At 36.3% G+C, this 18744-nt stretch overlaps 1 protein-coding gene across 2 annotated transcripts; it reads left to right on the top strand.

The window, feature by feature from the left end:
* The first annotated feature begins 467 nt into the window (after positions 1-467).
* Positions 468-17816, top strand: LOC124154506 (ribosomal RNA processing protein 1 homolog A-like). 2 transcript variants are annotated; one of them, XM_046528292.1, is made up of 10 exons: positions 468-677; positions 759-838; positions 2214-2351; positions 4571-4924; positions 6774-7108; positions 10351-10553; positions 11287-11930; positions 14321-14396; positions 15944-16046; positions 17499-17587. In XM_046528292.1, the coding sequence occupies exons 1-9, from the start codon at positions 533-535 to the stop codon at positions 16024-16026; spliced, it is 2058 nt and encodes a 685-aa protein (XP_046384248.1). In that variant the 5' UTR covers positions 468-532; the 3' UTR covers positions 16027-16046; positions 17499-17587. The 2 variants fall into 2 exon arrangements, with proteins under 2 accessions (XP_046384248.1, XP_046384247.1); XM_046528291.1 differs by lacking the exon at positions 15944-16046 and having other exon boundaries at positions 469-677; positions 17499-17816.
* The last annotated feature ends 928 nt before the right edge of the window (positions 17817-18744 follow it).

Genomic DNA, 18744 nt, shown 5'->3' with positions numbered 1-18744 from the left:
TTCACTTGCAACAAATTCCTTTATCATGCATTAATTCAAGAATCTATATGGAGGCTGTATTTCAGACTCTGCTCCGATAGAATAACTTTATCCATTGACGATTTTCCCAATGTAATGACGAAGAAATTCCAACTCAGTTTCTCACAGTTGAAAAATCAACATTCTTCGGAAAAGTTCTGAAGCACATTTGGAATAGTATGAACTGAATTTTTTCTTATGGAACAATGCGTCTGCTCCAATAAAAGGAAAGTTAGCTTAATATTTGACTCCGTCAGATTTACCTTTTTCTCAGTTCGCTATTCTCACATTTTAGCGCGCTAATGTTAGGGTATACATACATTCTGGCTCTACGTTAAAATTCTTGTTTAAATATGGGTCCTAAGTTTGTTTTGAATGTCACCACAAGATGTCACGTAAAGACAAATTGAATGCCGAAATGTCTCCCACTGGGTTTGCTGGTTTCGGGCATCCACGCCGAGATGGCAGCACATGCGCCTTGCACGTTGTGTGGAAGCTTTTCAAAAAATTAGGCATGGAGGATAAAAAGAAGAAATTATTAATTGCCCAAGAGCTGCATTTTGCCAAGACTCTTGCTGGTAATGACAAAACTAAAAGAGATCGTGCTTTGAAGAGGCTACATAAATGGTTGCATGCCCGCACACATGACGGAACGAGTGGTAATGTTGTGGCCATTTATCACAGACGGCTATTGTAATGTGATTGACCACCAACTATTCATTTTCGTGTATTTTTCGCAGGTTTTTCCAAGGAGGATTATCTAAGAATATGGAAGGGGATATTTTATTGCATGTGGATGTCGGATAAACCACTTGTTCAGGTACTTTCACTTATGTCCCGATATCAGAGGCTGATTTTCTTTTCTGAAAGGTGTTTCAGGTGTAAGTTAACTCCATTCACCGGCATGAATCGTGTAAAATTCACCATACAAATTAGAGCAAATTTTAATTCATGCCATGTTACTCCCATGCTTCCGACTTTTTACTTGATACCAAGTCAGTTGCAGGTTGAAGAACCTTGGCTAAATGTTTATAGAGAAAGCCAGAGGAATGCTTAGTTTCTTCCTCATTTTCTGAGTAAAATCGTTGATGGCCTTAAGTTTAAGATCATGGGTCATTAAATTGCATTTGTATACTGTGTGACTGCAGCTACTGATGTATCAGGTAATCTCCATATACGTTTCCTTTCACTATCTCCGGATTTATGTCAATTTCGTTAGTGTGTGTGTCCTAGAGAGATTATGGTAAAAACGTGTTCTCAGATCTTCCGTGTCTTCAGAGTATAGATTGAATGGCTTAAAAAGATTGATATCCTGTGTCTATTTCTTAAAATCATTTACGTTACTGACCGATTTTCTTAATTTATTAGTGATTTAATTATTACTTATGTGACTGGTCGTATTTTAATATGAAAGTCCAACTTTGGACATTTTTTGTTGAGAGTGAATTACTTAGTTTTTGTAAATGGAATGTTTGGATCTGGTTGTATATTATTTCTGGAAGCCATTAGAATGCATCGTTATCAATAATTTCCTTTCGGATTCCTTAGAATGAACAATAACTGAACAGTGTCAGAGATTAGTGTCATTGTGAGTATGAGTTATGTTCGGTGCATTTTCAGGATGGTGCCTCTATTTATCCAGATCTTCCTTCGCTAAATTTGAATAACTTGTATTTTCACCTTGACAATTTTTATTTATGCATACATTTTTGAGATGTATATTCATACAGAAGTATTCATAGTCCCTCACGCATTTAACTCAATTCAATTTATTGTACACATTACAAATGGTCCAGAGTGGTCCCTACCCATAGCTTTAGCAGAGTGGGAAGGGGCTTAGCAGCTGAGATTGAAGAGATGGGATAAGGAATCGCTACAATGTAAGAGTAAAAGGATAGTGTTTCATTCGTTGAATTCTTGGTCTTTTAATTGTGACAACTGTGGAGGGAAACAAAGGGGTATTTTATTTTAAAAAGTGTTTTACCTTGGCCACCTTAGGTTAATTAATCATAGTATGCATTCATGAGAAGCAACTTGCACCATTGGAATTTGTACTTGGAATGGAAGCTCAAGGGATGTGTTTATTATTATGTAAACATAATGTTTTGTAAAATTATTAGTGACGTATATTTGCCGTAGATATTTTTGGATTTATTTAGTCAGTCAGTTTTAATGAATTTATTTTAATTTCACAGGAAGAGGTGGCTGAAAACATTAGTAATCTAATCCATTCAATTGGGGAAGGTGGTGATTTATTTATCAAATGCTTCTTCCTAACTATGATACAAGAATGGAATGGCATTGATCAGTATAGACTGGATAAATTCCAAATGGTGAGTGCTAAATCTAATTAATTATTCACATGCAGTATCCATTATGGCTATTAAGAAGTAGTGGTTTAGTGGAGCAGAATATTTGGCTATCTTTTAGCAAAACCATACAAACTGCAAAAGGCTAATACAAGACAAATGACACTCATGATGTTCATCTGAGTTTGGTTTATAGATACAAGATGTAGTCAAGTTACCGAAGTTGTTAAAAGAACAGAAATACATACATCTGACAAGATCAGTCAGTGGGAGAATTGAGGGCAGGGCTAGGCATCAATATTTGTATTATTTACCAATCACAGGGAAACTAGTACATATGTGTATATTACAGATTCCCAATATTTGTCAATTTGTTATGTGACAAGGCTGTGTATTCAAGTGGTATGTTCACACTTAGGGTGTGTGGTGTATTTTTTCTGTGCTGTTTAAGATTTCAACCTCTTGAAGGCCTGTTTACATGGTACATTAACACGTACAAGTTAATGTCGAAATGTATGAACACGAGAATAAATGCCAAAATGCACCGTGTAACCACCTAACTTGTGCAAATGCATGCACAGAAAATAGAACCTGTTCTAATTTGGTTCGTGCATTTGTACATGTTCGGTTCTGGTCCACAAAAATCATTCACGCCAACAGACATAAATTTGTACGTGTTAATGTATTGTGCAAACAGGCCTTTAAAATATTTTGTGGGGGTGGGAATGGCTAAATATCCTTAAATAAATTAGGTTGATTGTTTAACATGTTGAGATTATGTAAGATGCCTAAATGTGGTGGCTGTTGGGCTAAATGACAAATTTGCTCTTATTTTTATTTTATGGGCCCCTGTTTTATGGTAAATATTATGTCTTTGGTGTAGGGTATGGCTGCTTGCTCCACTCCAAATACCAAAGTTGGGTATCAGCTAATAGGGCCTGCACTTTTCATTGGCCTCTGTCCCAATTGCACATTGTTCCCAATGTCTCCTAGTAATATCACTTATCATGGTATCACAAGACAGTGAGTGATTCACATAAACTTACAGTCCAGACAGAACTTACTTTTAGCTCTTATTTTCCAAGCATATGAGATACTTTTAATAGAAAATCAATGGTAGGTGCAGTTTCTGATGCTTCGGGTGATTGATATGAACAGATGATGATAACTTTGACCGCGTGACCCTGTCAGAAATTTCTGCCATAGCTTGTTTAGGTAATAAATGAAGAGGAAGTTGTGAGGAGTAAAAGAAGAGGAATGAAATTGTGTGCTTCAATTGCCCTCCTATGAAGCAAGTTCTTTTAAAGGACAACTGAGATGCGCTGGACAAGTAAATGCTACAAAATAGTAGTAATGAAGAGTATGCAAAGGCCTTGAAGGAAAACCTCATATCACAGGGAATCACATTCACCTGAGACTTCTAATGCATAATGGTTTTTTAAGTTAGAGTTAATTTAGTGTCAAATTGTGACCCAACACTTCAATGGACTGGAAACACTGTCAACTAACTTACCATCAAAATAAATATTGGTCATATTGCGATTTTCGAACATACAACCAGGATCAAATTTCCTTATTACTATATGGAAATGATTAAGATTTTTGTGAGTAGGCTATGCATCTTTTGAAATTGATACCTTTTGTTTATATTGATTGATAGATCATGAAAGCCTAAGGCTTTTTATGCACACATTGAAATTATATTCATTTGTATGATAGTGTTTAAAGAATCCCTCACAGTCTGTGTTACCTGAATGCAATTATGTACTGCCTCAACTTTTTCTAGTAAAGGTGTAATAAGGAATAATGGCAAGTAGGGGTGAAGGAAGCTGACCCTAACTGCAGCCTGTTAGCATCCAGGACATTAAACTATTCGATTCTTCAAAAATTTATAGCGAGATGTACCAACTAAATTTTTGTCTTGTAACTATCAGCATCATCTTTAAAAATTGAGTTCTCTATCGTATGAAAATAATTTATGTTACATTTATGCTTCCTTGCCGACCTCTCAATATGCCTGATTTAAAAAAAATACATATCCATTCGAAACCCAACTGCCTATTTTGTGGTTGTGGTAAAGAATAAGTCATGCCCTATGATACGAACATGCCTATTTTGTTTTCAGAAAATTTATTAATGATATTTAAACCTTATTGGAAGAAACAGAAAAATTTCAAGTGTGGTGTGTAGAGCTAGCCAAGTTAGTGCATTGTTGTATTTTTAATTTAATCCGATTTCTACAGCTTGTGAGAAGATTTCTGCGGCAGTCATTTGAATGGGCTCGCAAGTGTGGCTGGCCATCAGGTGCTCCAGCTCTATGCAAAGTGTTTAAAGAAACTATCCTCAAGCCCTACGGTGCTTCAGAAGGTGTTCCCATTGGTCTCTTGCTTCATTTCTCCGACATTTACTTGGAGGAACTGACCAAAGCAGTGGATGAAAATCAACAACCACCTGAGTCTGACGTGGTAATCCAGATGTTGCGGCCGTTTGTACAACTTCTATTGAAGAACGATGATTCACGAGTTGCTGATACCATTACGGAGACAGTTTTTAACTATTTGATGCGGCAGAGTGATGTTGGCCTCGATTATGAAGAGGTATGTTTACTAATTGCTGTATTTAACTTGAGAGAGATATTTACATGATTGTATATCCCTTGGTATGCAGGAATATGGAGGAAGTTCTGTCGTAACTAAGTGACACAAAACAAATACTTGTCACAATTTTGTTTTAAAATGTTTCCTTTCATGAATTATAACCGTTGGAGTAAAAAAGTGATAATGGACAATTGAACGCTCATATTTATACTTCCCTATTTTTAATCTTTATAAAATGACTACAGTGCCATTTTTATGTCACAAGGGCAATAAACTTCAGTTACAGTATTTATGTGAAAGTGTTGTGGTGACACGCCAGTTTTTAAAATTGTGATACTTTCGGTGTAACAAACTTTTTATCAGTGTTCGTCCCAGCAATATTTTTATTGTAGATGTAAACCACATTTTTTTCTATTCGACTTTTATTTCTATGAAAGTCATGTGATGCCTAAACTTCTGATTTTCAAATTGAGTTGCCAGAAACTTGTGGAAAATGACATTTGGTGAATTTGTTTTTCAGGATAGATTTTCCATCATTCTAGATCAGCATGTCTCTTTGCTGTTCCACTACTAATTTGCGCTTATAATAAAAATGAAAAAGTGGCTATTTACTTTCTTTTTTAAATCAAATATCATCACATTCAAATTCCGTTTTAGAAAATTTCATTTAAGGAATAAAAAAGGAATAGAAAATTACCATATTTGACAGCATATAACACACCAGCACACACCCTCATTTCAGTATGGCACGCACAAGAAAAAAAGACTATCCCGAAGCACAGCACCCCAACAACTTAGGCTTGTTCCTTTTGCATCTTATAAGATCCTACATATCAAATTGAGATATTGAACGAGCTTAATAGGGTGGTTTCCTATTATTTTTTTATTGCCTAAATTGAAAGATTATTACTCCTGGAGTACGTATTTCACGCTTTTAGATTTTTAAATGACGATATCTATTTTTTGCGATAAAATGAAAAGTGATAATTTTCAAGCGGGCGAAAATGCGACGCGTGAGTATGAATGTCGGGAAATCTCTCTGTGTGACGTATTTCTGGTTCCCGCTGCCGCCGTGTGAGGTGACCTTGAGGCGAGTTGAGCGCCGATACGACGCAGGCTGCTAGCGGGTAGCTGAGTACCCTGCTGGCTGGTAGCGCTTGGCTTAAATAAGGATTATTAATACCTTATGAAATGAAGAAAACTTTCCGACCTTAGCCAGTTTTAATAAGTGATTATTAAGGCATGTTTCCCTGAGCTCTACGCCTCATGCATGCATTGGTAACCTCAGACGACGTATAACTCCTATCTTCTCGTATGGAAACTAGGTCCCTGTGACGTCACGTGGAGGGGCATCGCATGGGCGCCAATCTGGCCATTTTCAAATGAAGATAAAAATGGACCATTGCCATTCGTCTAAACCGGTATTTCTAAAACGAAATAATTTGTATATTATGAATACAGTAATGATGGGTAACGAATCGCAATCGATGACTTTCGTTTTCTTTTATGAAGGAAACTACCCTATTGTAAAAATACCATCTTCCTCCCTACTCCTTCAATATCGCAGAAGCCAGCAAAATGATAGTCATACGTAATATGATGAATGAACAATAAATAACATCATATAATAGCTATGACATCTACAACATTCAATTGATTAATGAATATAAAGTAGTGAATATAATGGCGTCAGTTTTGAATATTATTCCATGGAGATCGAACCTTCACACATGAGACGCATGTGGTTTTTTTTGCTATTATGTTGGAAAGAAGGGTGCGTCTTACATGCCGTCAAATACCGTTCCCTGTTGAGCTCCCAATAATGGCTGTCATTTGTTTTTTTGTCCAGTTAAGAAGAAAGGGATGGCACCAAACAGAAGAAGGTGAGGAAGAAGAAGAGGAGGAGGAGGACGACGAAGAAGATGAAGATGCTGAAGAAGAAGATGATGGTGCTGAGGAGGGTGAAGATGGTGCTGAGCAAAAAGACGAGGGAGGCAGTGAAGAGGAGGAGGAGGGGGGTGAGGAGGTGCTGGCAGTGAAGGACCCGAGGGCTGGTGGAGTGAGTGTCGTGCTGCCCCAGTTGGATGTGGATTTTGCTGACCTCTCGTCTATGCTGAAAGAGGAAGCAAAGGAGCCATCCATTAGGCCCAAGCTGAAGCGACGTGTGGAGGAGTTAGCGAAAAGGTTTGTCATTTTTCTTATTCTCAGGTTTTTTTTTGAGAGAATTTTGGAATGTTTCTTTTGAAGTGCAGTACATTCGTGAATGATTCACTAAAATGTAAGTGATATTGACTTTGTTGATCCGCACAAAACACTTCATCGAATCAACCCAGGTTTCAAATTAAGACTTATTTCGTCTTCTGACCTGACGTTGAGCAATTTTTCTCCTTCTGTAAAAACAAAATGTTACAATGATGTCGACAACATTTTTAAGTTGTCATGCTTTTGCAAATGGAATGTTAAATGCATGTATTGAGTTTGAGTGATTTAAGTAATCCGAGAAGTAATTTTTACTGCATCTTTCAGCATTTGATGCAGTGCAGTTAATTGAAATTTTTACTCTACCACAGTTAAATTTTTTATGCTAACTTTGATCGAGGCCAAAATATAGCCGATTGAATCCAATTGTAATAAGTGCATTTAGCTTTTTGTTCCTCTTTTTTGTAATTCAGTTCTTGTTTTATTCATTTTGTACGTCTATCCAATGATTAGATGTCTGATTTCCATTATTGTTCGTTCTTTTCCTAGTTTTTTCTTTATTACTATTAAAAAGGTGCACAGAATTTCTTTGATGTGGCTTAAAGTGCATTTTATATCCTATTTTAATTAATATTTATTTAATGATGATTTTCATTATCATAAGTAATATTTGTCATATAAATAATCTCATTAGGAGAGGAGATATTAAAGAATATTCTATGAAAAATTGCAAAATAATGTTTTTAAATGTTATTTTGGTGTTAAAAATTAGTGAATTTATAGACTATATGAATATTTATACGTTAATATATCCTGAATTGACTTCATTGTAGTGTGATATTTAATATTTTGGACAGGTTATGTATTACAGTGAGTCCTCGTTCTACGTCACCCCGTTTAACGTCATTTCGCAATAACGTCACGAAAGTTTGAGACCGTAATTTGTTTATCGCACCTTCGCTTCGCGATAACGTCAAGGCTTTTAAATTTCGCGCGAGAAAAAAATGCGAAGCGGCGGGGGTTGCAGGTTGTTCGTTTTGTGGGCGGTAATACAGTCAGTCTAAACGAAGTGTAAAACGGTGTGTTTATAGTTAATTGCGATTACGGTTTTAGCAAATTTTCTGCTAAATGAATTCTTAGGTAGGTGCGCAAGGTTTTACTTGACATAATGGTTTTCGGGAACCTAAAAAGTGATTTCAAGGAAATTTTCCGTGTAGAACTTGGAGTTTTTGTAGTCACTTTTTTCGCCGTGTTCACAATAATTTTGGTTCCTGTAACTGCGACGATGTTTCAGCGATGATGATGCCCAGGCGACGCTCGCCTGGGCGACCACCATAGCGAAGCTGAAAAGCAAATGCGGGAAGTTACAAAAATGGAGAAGGATTTACGTCAGTGCTGCTATTGTCGTTGATGAAGACAGGAACTCGTATTTATGCCATAGCTTGGCATTCCCATCGTAAAAAATGCCCCAGATATGATACGCTAAAATTTTTTCGCGAAGGAATTGTGAGGTCCAGGAGCCGATATTCACTTTTTACATTGTTTCTTATGGGATATTATGTTTCGATTAACGTCATTTCGTTTATTGTCACATTTTTCAGGAACGGTAAGTGACGTTAAACGAGGACTCACTGTATAACGTGCTTAGTAAGGATCATATATCAGACATGTACTTGTATTTAAAATAGTGAGCCTCCATACGCAACTTGACTCTAGCAGTTGTGAGTCAAACTACATACAGTGGAACTTGTTTAGTACGTTTCTGAAGGGACCACAAAAAATGAACGTACTAACCAGGAAAACGTGCTAACAAGGAAAGTAAAAAATAGCAGTCGGGGTAATTGCTATCTGTGGAAAAGTCGTCATAATTACAATTACTATCAGTAGTTCTCGTAGGATCGCCTTCCTGAACTCTTTTCACCTTTAAAATAAAGAAAATGGGCGCTACATTTCGAAAAACAATACCATGTGATTAAAAAATCACAATGTTTCATAGATTTTCCGAAGACAATTACATGAAAACGGCGTCTTTCTCCCGTGATTTATCCTATATGTATTTATAGAAAGAGGACAAGTAAAGCTAAGTCATTTCTTTTTTGTCACAGCATACTCAGAATATAACAACAACCCTGAGTATGTCAACGGGTTGTTTTTAAGCATCATAAAAATTGGACAAAATTATATTAACCTTAAATTACAGCAACAGCCGTACACATTCGCTTCTGGAATAAAGCCATATTGATTGTTATAGCGATCGATATATCGAATAATAACACGCAAGATTATTAGATTACGACGTAATTACAAGAAGATTTTATATTATACAGTTGAAATTTACTTTTAAAATTTGTTTAATGTCGTCTGCTTTCGTGCCGAGATCAAGTATTTTTAAGTAAGCTTCGCGTGTAGATCCAGAGCATCGTCTGCTTCCGCAGCAGTAGTCAAATACGCACGTACTCCGTAGCATTGACGTCGTGCAGTACTGCTTTAGATAAAGTGGGAATTGGATAAGACTCATTTCTTCATCATGATAACTCGTGCAATGGCAACAATTGCCCTCTCGTGAAATTTGTGCGTAGTGGGCACTCCAGAGGCAACAGAAGGTGAGGAGCTCGGGGTGGGGAAAATTGGGGCTTCTCATTGGCTGCAGTTTTGCATAGTCAGACATACCTGATAAATGGCCATATTTTATTATTCATCGCGTCATAAGAATTGAGAAATGCATTTGGATAAATCACGGTCGAAGAAATATATGTGGAATGAATGCAAGAATTTTAATGGCTAGTAATAATAAATTAAATCATGAATTCGGAGCTTTACGACCCTTAAGAAGATACTGGTGAACGAATTGCGGGTTGCGTCACGGCTAGCAATTGAGCGTACTAACCAGGAAAGCGCAATTTTTTCAAACGTACTAACCAAATACTTTTGCCTGTATTTTGTTTCGATGGTACCGGGACCGAGAGAAATCGTCGTACTAAGGAGGAAAACGTACTAAGGAGGAACATACTAACCAAGTTCCACTGTATTTGCAATTTAATGATTGACTGTTAAAAGGATAAAAAATTGAAAATAGAAAGAAAAACTAAGTATAACTTTAAAAATCAAGATGGAAAAAATATTAATGGAGATTTAACTGTAGTTGCTCTTCATTTTTTTTTTAAATTTAAATGGGAAATCCTTAGTTCTAATTTTTTTACTCTAATTTCTCCCTTTGAACCCCTAAGGATATTTTCTATCACTGAAGGGCAGTACCCTCTTGAAGTGGGAACCATTCCATCTAAGTTACATTTGAAAAGGCAGGAGGTGAAGAATCAAGTGAAGCGTGCCGCTAAGGAACTGCTCAGTCTCGAAAATAAACTGCTGAAGGAAGATTTAGGTTTGGATGATGAAGATGCCCCACCGAAGAAAAAGAAAAAAATGATGAATGGTAAGCAAAAATTGTTTTCTTAATATCATACTGATTCAAAATTGACTATTTATGGCACATCAGTTTATGATGTTGAAAATTTTGGCAAGGTATTTTTAAGTTGGGTTGCAATTTGTCCTATTTATACTGTGAAAGGAACTTCCTGAATGTTTTTTAATTCCAAAAATTTATGGTTGAGCTTAAAATGTACAGCTGCTAATCATTTCTATTTCAAATATGGATGCCTGAATCTGCTTCTAAGACATTTTAAAATGCTTGCTTGCAGATGGTTAATTTATCTTGAGATTTTAACCCATATTCTACCTTCTGCATAGGATTATACTGACTTTCTTCCTTGGTAATGCTCCAATACTCTTGCCCTGTTATTGTTATATACCTAATATTTTTTGTCGCAAGATAACCTGTTGTCTTACTATATTTCTTGGGAGTTACCTGCATAAAAATACCAATTATGGTCCATACCCTGGAACAGGGAATTGTTGTCTTTGTAAGAAAGGTCCATTATGAGCAGATGATGAATCACCATCTCTATAATTGCAAGGGTTAATGAAATCATCAGTAATATGGTGGCTAAATGGCATCTGTGTAGCATGTGTTTATGCTACAGTACTTCAAAATACTTTCCTTTTGATCATGCAATTCTATAGTTGTTCAAGTAATGCTGCTCATTACTGCAGATTCATTTTGTATAGATGTACGAGTTAAAACATCCCGCATATTTTCTATCATCCAGGGAAATTGCCCGAGGACGTTGAGGCATCCAAAGGCAGGAAAAGGAAGCGTGGGAAGAGAAAAAGTAGAGCCGAACGGAGAGCTGCCAAGAGGAAACTGGAGGAAAACGGTGTCGATGATGAAGGTGTTCAAAGCGATGCTGTGGAAAAGAAAATTGCAAAGAAGGATGTTGTAAAAAAGAATGCAGTTAAAAGGGGCATTGTGACGAAGGAAGGTAAGGACAAAAATGTCCAGGACACAGAGAAAGTCAACGGTCGCATTAAGCAGGCAACTCGGGGTAAGCAGGTCAACACACGTTCAACGAAAGCAAAGACTGTGGAGGAGGAAGTCGTGGCTCCTACGCCATGCAAGAGTAGGTGTTCAGTGGGTGATGGTTGGGCAGTGTGTGAACTAAAATCTCCCCCGAGACCAACAAGGTTGAGGAGTAGTGTGGGAGGTGGTGGTTGGGTGGTGGAAAGCAGTGGGGGCAAGGGTGCCAAGAGGACAAAGGCGGGTAGTGGTGATGTAGCGACTGCGACGCCCAAGGGTGTCGAGGACACGGAAGGGTGTGAAACAGAGTTGGTGTTGAGAAAACTGAGGCGCAACCCTTTCTCTCCATTCGGCAGGAAACCAATCACCCCTCTTTCAGCGAAGAAAGCGGAATTGGTAAGGATAAATTTTTATTTTACAATGTTCTTTGAATAGTCAGCAGTTTGAAATCTATTACACCAATGCATTCTTCAAACAAGTATTTGCATACGCGAGGTATAACCATAAATTGTTTTGCAGTGGGTGCTGAGGTATATGGTTTGATAAGGTCTCCATGAAAATATCCAGATCATTGTGTAAGATCTTACACTTTCCCAAGGAACAATGTGTATAAACTCTTTTCGAGATTCCGCATGGATAAGATATGTAAGAGCGTCGACGTTTCGGATACCAACTCGTTGCTCATTCTCACGGCTACTGAAAGAATATTTTAAGTGAAAAATTCTTTCAGTAGCTGTGAAAATGGGTAACGAGTCGGTACCCAAAACGTCGGCACTCTAACATAATCTTACCCGCACGGGATCCCGAGAAGAGTTTATATATCCAGACCATTTTTTGCCTTTTTAGTTTTTATATTAACTTTTAATTTGTATGCTTACACATCGTTAACGCATTGATGCCTGCACACCCAGCCATCAGTTCTTCGCTCTTTACTACAACTTGCGCACAAGTTAAATGATAAGTTTAAATAACTGCCTTTAACATTTGAATGATCTTCACAGTAGTCCAAATGTGACGATGGAGTTTAATGCTTCAAATCCCTTCAAGTAGCAATTATCCACTTTCTTCTCAATAAGGGGTTTATAAACACCTACAAAAACCTTTCCCCAGGTAGAAATGTTTGTGCTAGTACACCATGGAATTTCCTTTGATTAAAGATTTTCCTGTGTTATTAAGAATTTGTCAAACTAGCTACATATTCATTTATCCTGAGAAGATTTAAAGGAAGGAAAAAAGAGGACTGAGAATTGCTATTTATCAAACTAAAATAATAAATTAACAAATGCCAAAGAGCAAACTACATACAGTGGAACCTCGTTAAAGCGAGTACGGGCTATAGCGAGACCCCCGCTATTACGAGAGATAGCCGATGCACCGTCAATTGATCCTATAATAAGCATGTTAAAAATTTCGTTTTTACGAGGCCCTTTTGGTGTTGGCTTTCGCCACAGCGAGGGTTTCACCGCCGGAAAAACTTACACCAAGACTCCTTAATCTCTGTAATTGCTAGTGATCTGTTAGAAATGAAGTTAATGGAGTGCTCAGTCTCAAATTTATGTGGTAAACTGTCGTTCGATAAATAAGTAGTTAATTTTGGTGAAAATATAGTGGCATTAGCATTTGCGAATGCTTGATCTTCTTTTGTTCCTCGGGCGGCAGAAAGCAGTCGTCAGCATACCCGCACGTCCATGAGTTGCATGAATAGAAAGCATTTGATGGAACACACCATGGCCAAAAAAACATCAAACACGTCTAAGCGAGAAAATAAAAATAAAGGAGTAATATGAGGTATATTGGCTATTATTTGCACCACCTCCGGTAAAGCGACAATTCGCTATAGTGAGTGTTTATTAGTGCACCGTGGGGTTTCGTTTTATCGAGGTTCCACTGTAGTTACGTGTACAAGCTAATGTCACATATCTAAAAACATGGAGGTCGTGTATTTCAATTTAATTGCTATTTCGTAGATTTTAAGTATTAATGATAAATTAACAATATCACCTATGCACATGAGATTTGAAACGTAGTATTTCTGGCTGGTGCAGATTTTTAAAGTGCAGTTTCCCATAAGAGAGTAAACACTCATTTGAGGTATTGTTGCCAACTTTTTCTAATACATATAACTTAAGAAAGCATGGCAACATTTTCTGGAACTATGTGGCTTATACAATAATCACAGACAAAAGTTTGTGTTGATATTGTACTCCACAGATATTTGTAAGACCCAGTTTTGAACTAACTACCTCATTTCGAAGTACCTTTACTTAAATAAAAAGTCAATAAAAACCCTTAAACCGTGAAAGTGTTTGTCTGTGGTTATGTTACATGCTAATTATACCTTTAAAAAACAGTAATTTGGTAAACTCTTATGATTACTGATCTATTTTGGATGACTGAAAACAGTGACATAATATGGACACGGTCATTCCTTGAAGGTGAATTAGCCAATCTGAGTCAGTTAGCTCAGGAAATTTCAGATTGGCCAGAGTTGAGGTGAGACTAAGTCTAACTAATGAGCTTAGTGGATGGCTGAATAAGATAACAATGTACTTTGTTTAGAATGTGTGAATATCGAGAAATATTTTCTATATTTAAGTGAAAAGAGGTATATTTTTATTTGTTTTTTTTACATAATTAAAGGTGATCAGGCAGATATTACCTTAAACTTTCTTGTGAGAATAAAATAGTGGATATTTAAGGATAAGAGTTATGGATTGAATATATATTTTATGTTAACCATAATTTCTAATTTTGTGTCTAATATTTATCTTTTTAATTGTTTTAAGGAGTCTGCTAGCAAAAGTAAAACTCCATCTTCGGACAAGAAAGTTAAAATTGTGTTATCCCGGAACCTTTCCCAAGGTAAGGAATATATTGGAAATGTTGTATAAGTTAAAATGCAAAAGCAATCAGATATGGACTTTTGCCAGGACTTGTAATTATAGGTTCATATTTGACAGGACAGCTTCTTGTGAAAGCTTTTTGCTATGAAAGAGTTTCCAATCATGCAAGTCTCTCTTGTATGAAATTAAGTCCATTGGAAGGTTTATTAAATCAAAAAATTCATGTTTTCATTTTTGCTGAAATTGATTACCTTACTATCAAAGTAGTAGGCTGATAGTGGTTATGCTGCCGCAGGGAAGAATATTCACTTATGTGCACAAGAATAATGAAAGAGGATTTTGTTTTTGTTTATGTTTTTTATCACTGAAAATGTCTAAAAACATATACTGTGCAATAAATGTTATGTCTCACAAATGATCATGTGTTAAAAGTGAACGTTTTATGTTTTTACTAAATATGTAAAGCTAATTCAAACATTCATTCACTGTTGTGATGCTCTGCGTAATCCTAATCAGAAGTGGGTGGTTAGTAAGGAATGCTTAAGAATAACTACATGCCTGCTGATGAGATGCCTTGCGATACTTTGCGATTTCTCTTTGGGGGCTCCGCCTCAGGTAGACCATTGTGGACGGCTATGCTGTCCAACATGGGAAAACAGCATTGTTGTTTTGTGTCAGAGTTTTTGATTTCTGAAATAATTTCCAGGGGAAGTTGATGGTAACTTCCAGTTTTATTTTAATATAACCAGTAGGGCATTTGGTTTTCTGTAACCCAATCAAATTTTAAGCGTGCCCTTCATTTGAAAGTGGTCAGGAAAAAGTTGTAAAATTGATAAGTGGCTCATTGCATAACTTAGGGGACCCTCATTGTGAGTCTCAGTTAAATTTTGGTTCAAAACTTTGGGGGGTTTTTGCACAACCGACATCGGGTATATAGAAATAAGTCGCATATGATATGAATTATACGTTTATCTAGTATTCAAATAGTTAATTGCATTTGAAGACAGTGTAATAGTTGTGGAGCCAGAGCAGTTCCAGGGCTGGAATTTACCCAAAAATCTGTATGTCATAGTCAGAAATGCAAGGGGCTTTATGTAATATTGAATGGACTGCACTGGCTTCTTACATTTCTGGGATAGTATGAAGGTCATTATGGCACAACTCGCGTTCCTTTGCCTATGTGAAGCCAATTGCAACTATGTATTATACATATTAGAGGAAACTTCCCCACAATGTAGGCCTCAGAAACTAATAGGAATACCTAATTTTTGTTTCTCAAGTATTGTACAGATATGTATGAGTAATTTCTTCAGACTTTAATTTATTCACTAAAAAATTTCTACATATAATTCATTTCATTGCATTGTAATTTAAAACATATTTAATTTGGTTTAATTGGAATAGAAATACATGATTGCAACAGACCTGAGAAATTTGAAGAGATTCTATACATTTTCCCTTATTTATGTCATTCTCCTGTTTAGAAAATTGGTTCAATTGTTACTTAAAAGGTCCTTGTTTTGGGGCAATTTATGTGATCATTTTATTATTTCATCCCTTCTGAAGCATGCTGGGCCAATATCACTGATCAGCCAAGACTGGCAAGTTCTACATCTGACAGGTGGAGCTCCAATCAACACAAACTCTAAGTTGCTGCCCTGTTAATTCCGTATGATAAGTTTTATGCTATATCCTTAATTGTGTCTCTCTTCAAAAATGTCACTTCATTTCAATGCTCGTGTGCACTGGTGAGAGAGATGTTCAAAAATTCACGATATGTACGTACATGTTAGGGTAAATGGAGGAGTGAATATTAAGTGCGAGAAAGATGTTTTAAACATAACCAACTGAGATAATTTGGACCAAGAGGAAAAAAGTCACTATGATATTACTAAATACCCTGTAACAGCCAATAAATTTGGTTACTCTTGCTCTTTCCACAAAATCTATGTTAATTAGGCCTGTCTAGGGCAGTGTTAACCTCTTAAAATCACTTTGAAATAGGATGAAATGGTTGCATTCTTGGAAGGCATCATCTGATGCCTAGGTGATTAATGTTGATTGATCATTGACTGCAATTACTGAAAGTTGGAGTATGCTATTTATCTTTTAAACATGCTCTATATTTTCGGACATTCCACTTGTTAATGAAAAGCCTAACCTTTTTTTAGTTCTTACGAGGATTCTTGGTCAATCAGTATGTTGACCATTCTCTTTAACATGGTCTTTTCTCTTAGATGAAATTGAAAATAAATAAAATGCTCGGAAGTTTTGGATTCTGCTTTTATAAATTCAAACTGAAAATCACATCCTTTTTTAAAATCACCTAAACATGGATGTCCTCAACCAAGTTATTCAGTGAAACCACTTACCTATTACAGTAAAACCTCTTTACATCATTATGGAGGGGACCAAAATTTGGGCAATTTGATTGATGTTTTCATATCCTTTGGAAATGAAAGGCACTACTGTCGTTTAAACCATTATATTTATGCGTTTAAATAAACATGCATGCATTAGTGAACATATATTTATCTATTATTTAATGATAATAGAAATGAAGTGCTATCGCGTGATTTTTACCATGACTCTAGAGGAAACAATGTGATCTCTCTTATTTCAACAGTCTCTTAAAATGATTAGGATAGTTGGATATCTTTTTTCTTATTTACTGTTAGGCATGCTCTCATATGGAACAAAATGGCCATAACTAATGGTTAACGTGAAAATTACAGCATTTTAAAGGTGTAAAGAAAAATAAGGGTGAAACATTTATTGCTGAAAATATCATTCCATGTATGTAATCGCCGCTGCAATAATGGTCCCTAGTTGTCTCGGTACAGTTTGCGGAGGTAGTTAGGCCGTCTCGAGAGTGTCTCCTTGATATGATAAGTGGAGGTTTTATGAGATAAAGAGGTTTCTATAAATTTACAAGTAAATCTGAAGGGACCGTAAGGGTGGTATGAATTATGGAGGTTTATGATGTAAAGAGGTTCACTACAAAGAGGTTTTACTGTATTACCCAAATCTCGTGGATGTGCATTGTAGCAGAAAGAATAGATGGCATATTTTTAAATGTTAAATAACTTTCAATGCTGAAATGAATTCTTCATTATTTCAGGGACCCAGGAATACCAGAAATCCCTGAAAGCCAGCCCAGCAATTCCATATGACCCCACCAAAGTCCCAGCACAAGGAGTTTTGAAAGCCACGTCATCACCTATCCTTTTGAACCCATTTTACCGGAAAAGTTTAAGGAATATGAAATTATCTCCATAAAAATTTTTGTATAAATGTTGGTTTATAGAAATTTGAAGGTGTTTGTGTAAAAAATTTTTGAGATGTTATATTGACTGACAGTACTCTAAGGAAATTATGAGGTTGTATGTCAAAGTATAAAGTTTTTAGACCTTGATGGAATATATATGGATATTTTTCATTGTGCTGATACTTATTTGACTGAGTGTAAGTCATTCTCTTACTATTATTAAAACAGATTTAAAGCCTGAATTACACGATCATTTTTTTCTGTAGCTCTTTCCATCGCTTATTCAGTCACTTTCAGCACTTACAACTGTCATTCTATTATAAGCCAAGTGTTGCGTTACAATTGCCCTCAGCGGCCATGAATTCTGATCGGCTGAAAGACAGCTATGGTTTCAGCAATTGAAAAAGGAACATGCTGAGAAATGGAATAAGGGATGGGATCTCCATCCCTTGAGCCATTGCAGAAAATTATTGCGTGAAAGTCAGTTTTTTGCCATCAGTGGAGCGATTTCTTGAGCTCTAGCTCAGAATGGAAGGAAAAAATGATCATACGATTCAGGCTAAGGAAAATTCCTCTCTTCTGGAACCTCCTCATGGTACATTGACATTCCAATTTATACACTATCAGTCAAACCAATAGTCAAAAATCAATAGATTGGTTTGACAAAACTCTCTACTCACGTTTCGTGTCAGATAATGTTTCATTTTTACCCATTACCTCTCATACTTTCTTGTGCAGTGAGATCACTTGAATTTTGTCAATTATGAAACAGGAATCCAGAGTACATATAAATAAGTATCACCTAGAAGAGGATAAGAACAAAGTTGATTCATTGAGTATTTTGGGAAGCTCCAGCTTCATGTCTGAGATAAAAGTGTTAGAGAGTTAAAAATACTGATACGGTTTTAGATGAATTGACCACTAATACATGTGTCATTTAATCTACCATCTCCTCCTGAAATTTGGATACTTATTTTCTGTCAATAAGCGAGATTGTCATCACCTGTTGGTGGGTCACCCCTGACTCCCTCCCTGAGCGACAGCCACTTAACTATTTTTCTTCATTTTGTGCCTGTTAATGAATTAGAAGTTAAAGACT

Source organism: Ischnura elegans, chromosome 2, assembly GCF_921293095.1.
Source record: "Ischnura elegans chromosome 2, ioIscEleg1.1, whole genome shotgun sequence".
Classification (NCBI taxonomy): domain Eukaryota; kingdom Metazoa; phylum Arthropoda; class Insecta; order Odonata; family Coenagrionidae; genus Ischnura; species Ischnura elegans.
This window is presented reverse-complemented; position numbering and strand designations above follow the sequence as displayed.

Bases quoted from the DNA above. Each gene is read 5' to 3' on its own strand.
- LOC124154506 (XM_046528291.1), top strand. From the start codon at position 533: ATGGAGGATAAAAAGAAGAAATTATTAATTGCCCAAGAGCTGCATTTT. The intron at 2,352-4,570 runs GTGAGTGCTAAA...CGATTTCTACAG, and splicing joins GACTGGATAAATTCCAAATG to CTTGTGAGAAGATTTCTGCG. The intron at 7,109-10,350 runs GTTTGTCATTTT...TGAACCCCTAAG, and splicing joins GTGGAGGAGTTAGCGAAAAG to GATATTTTCTATCACTGAAG.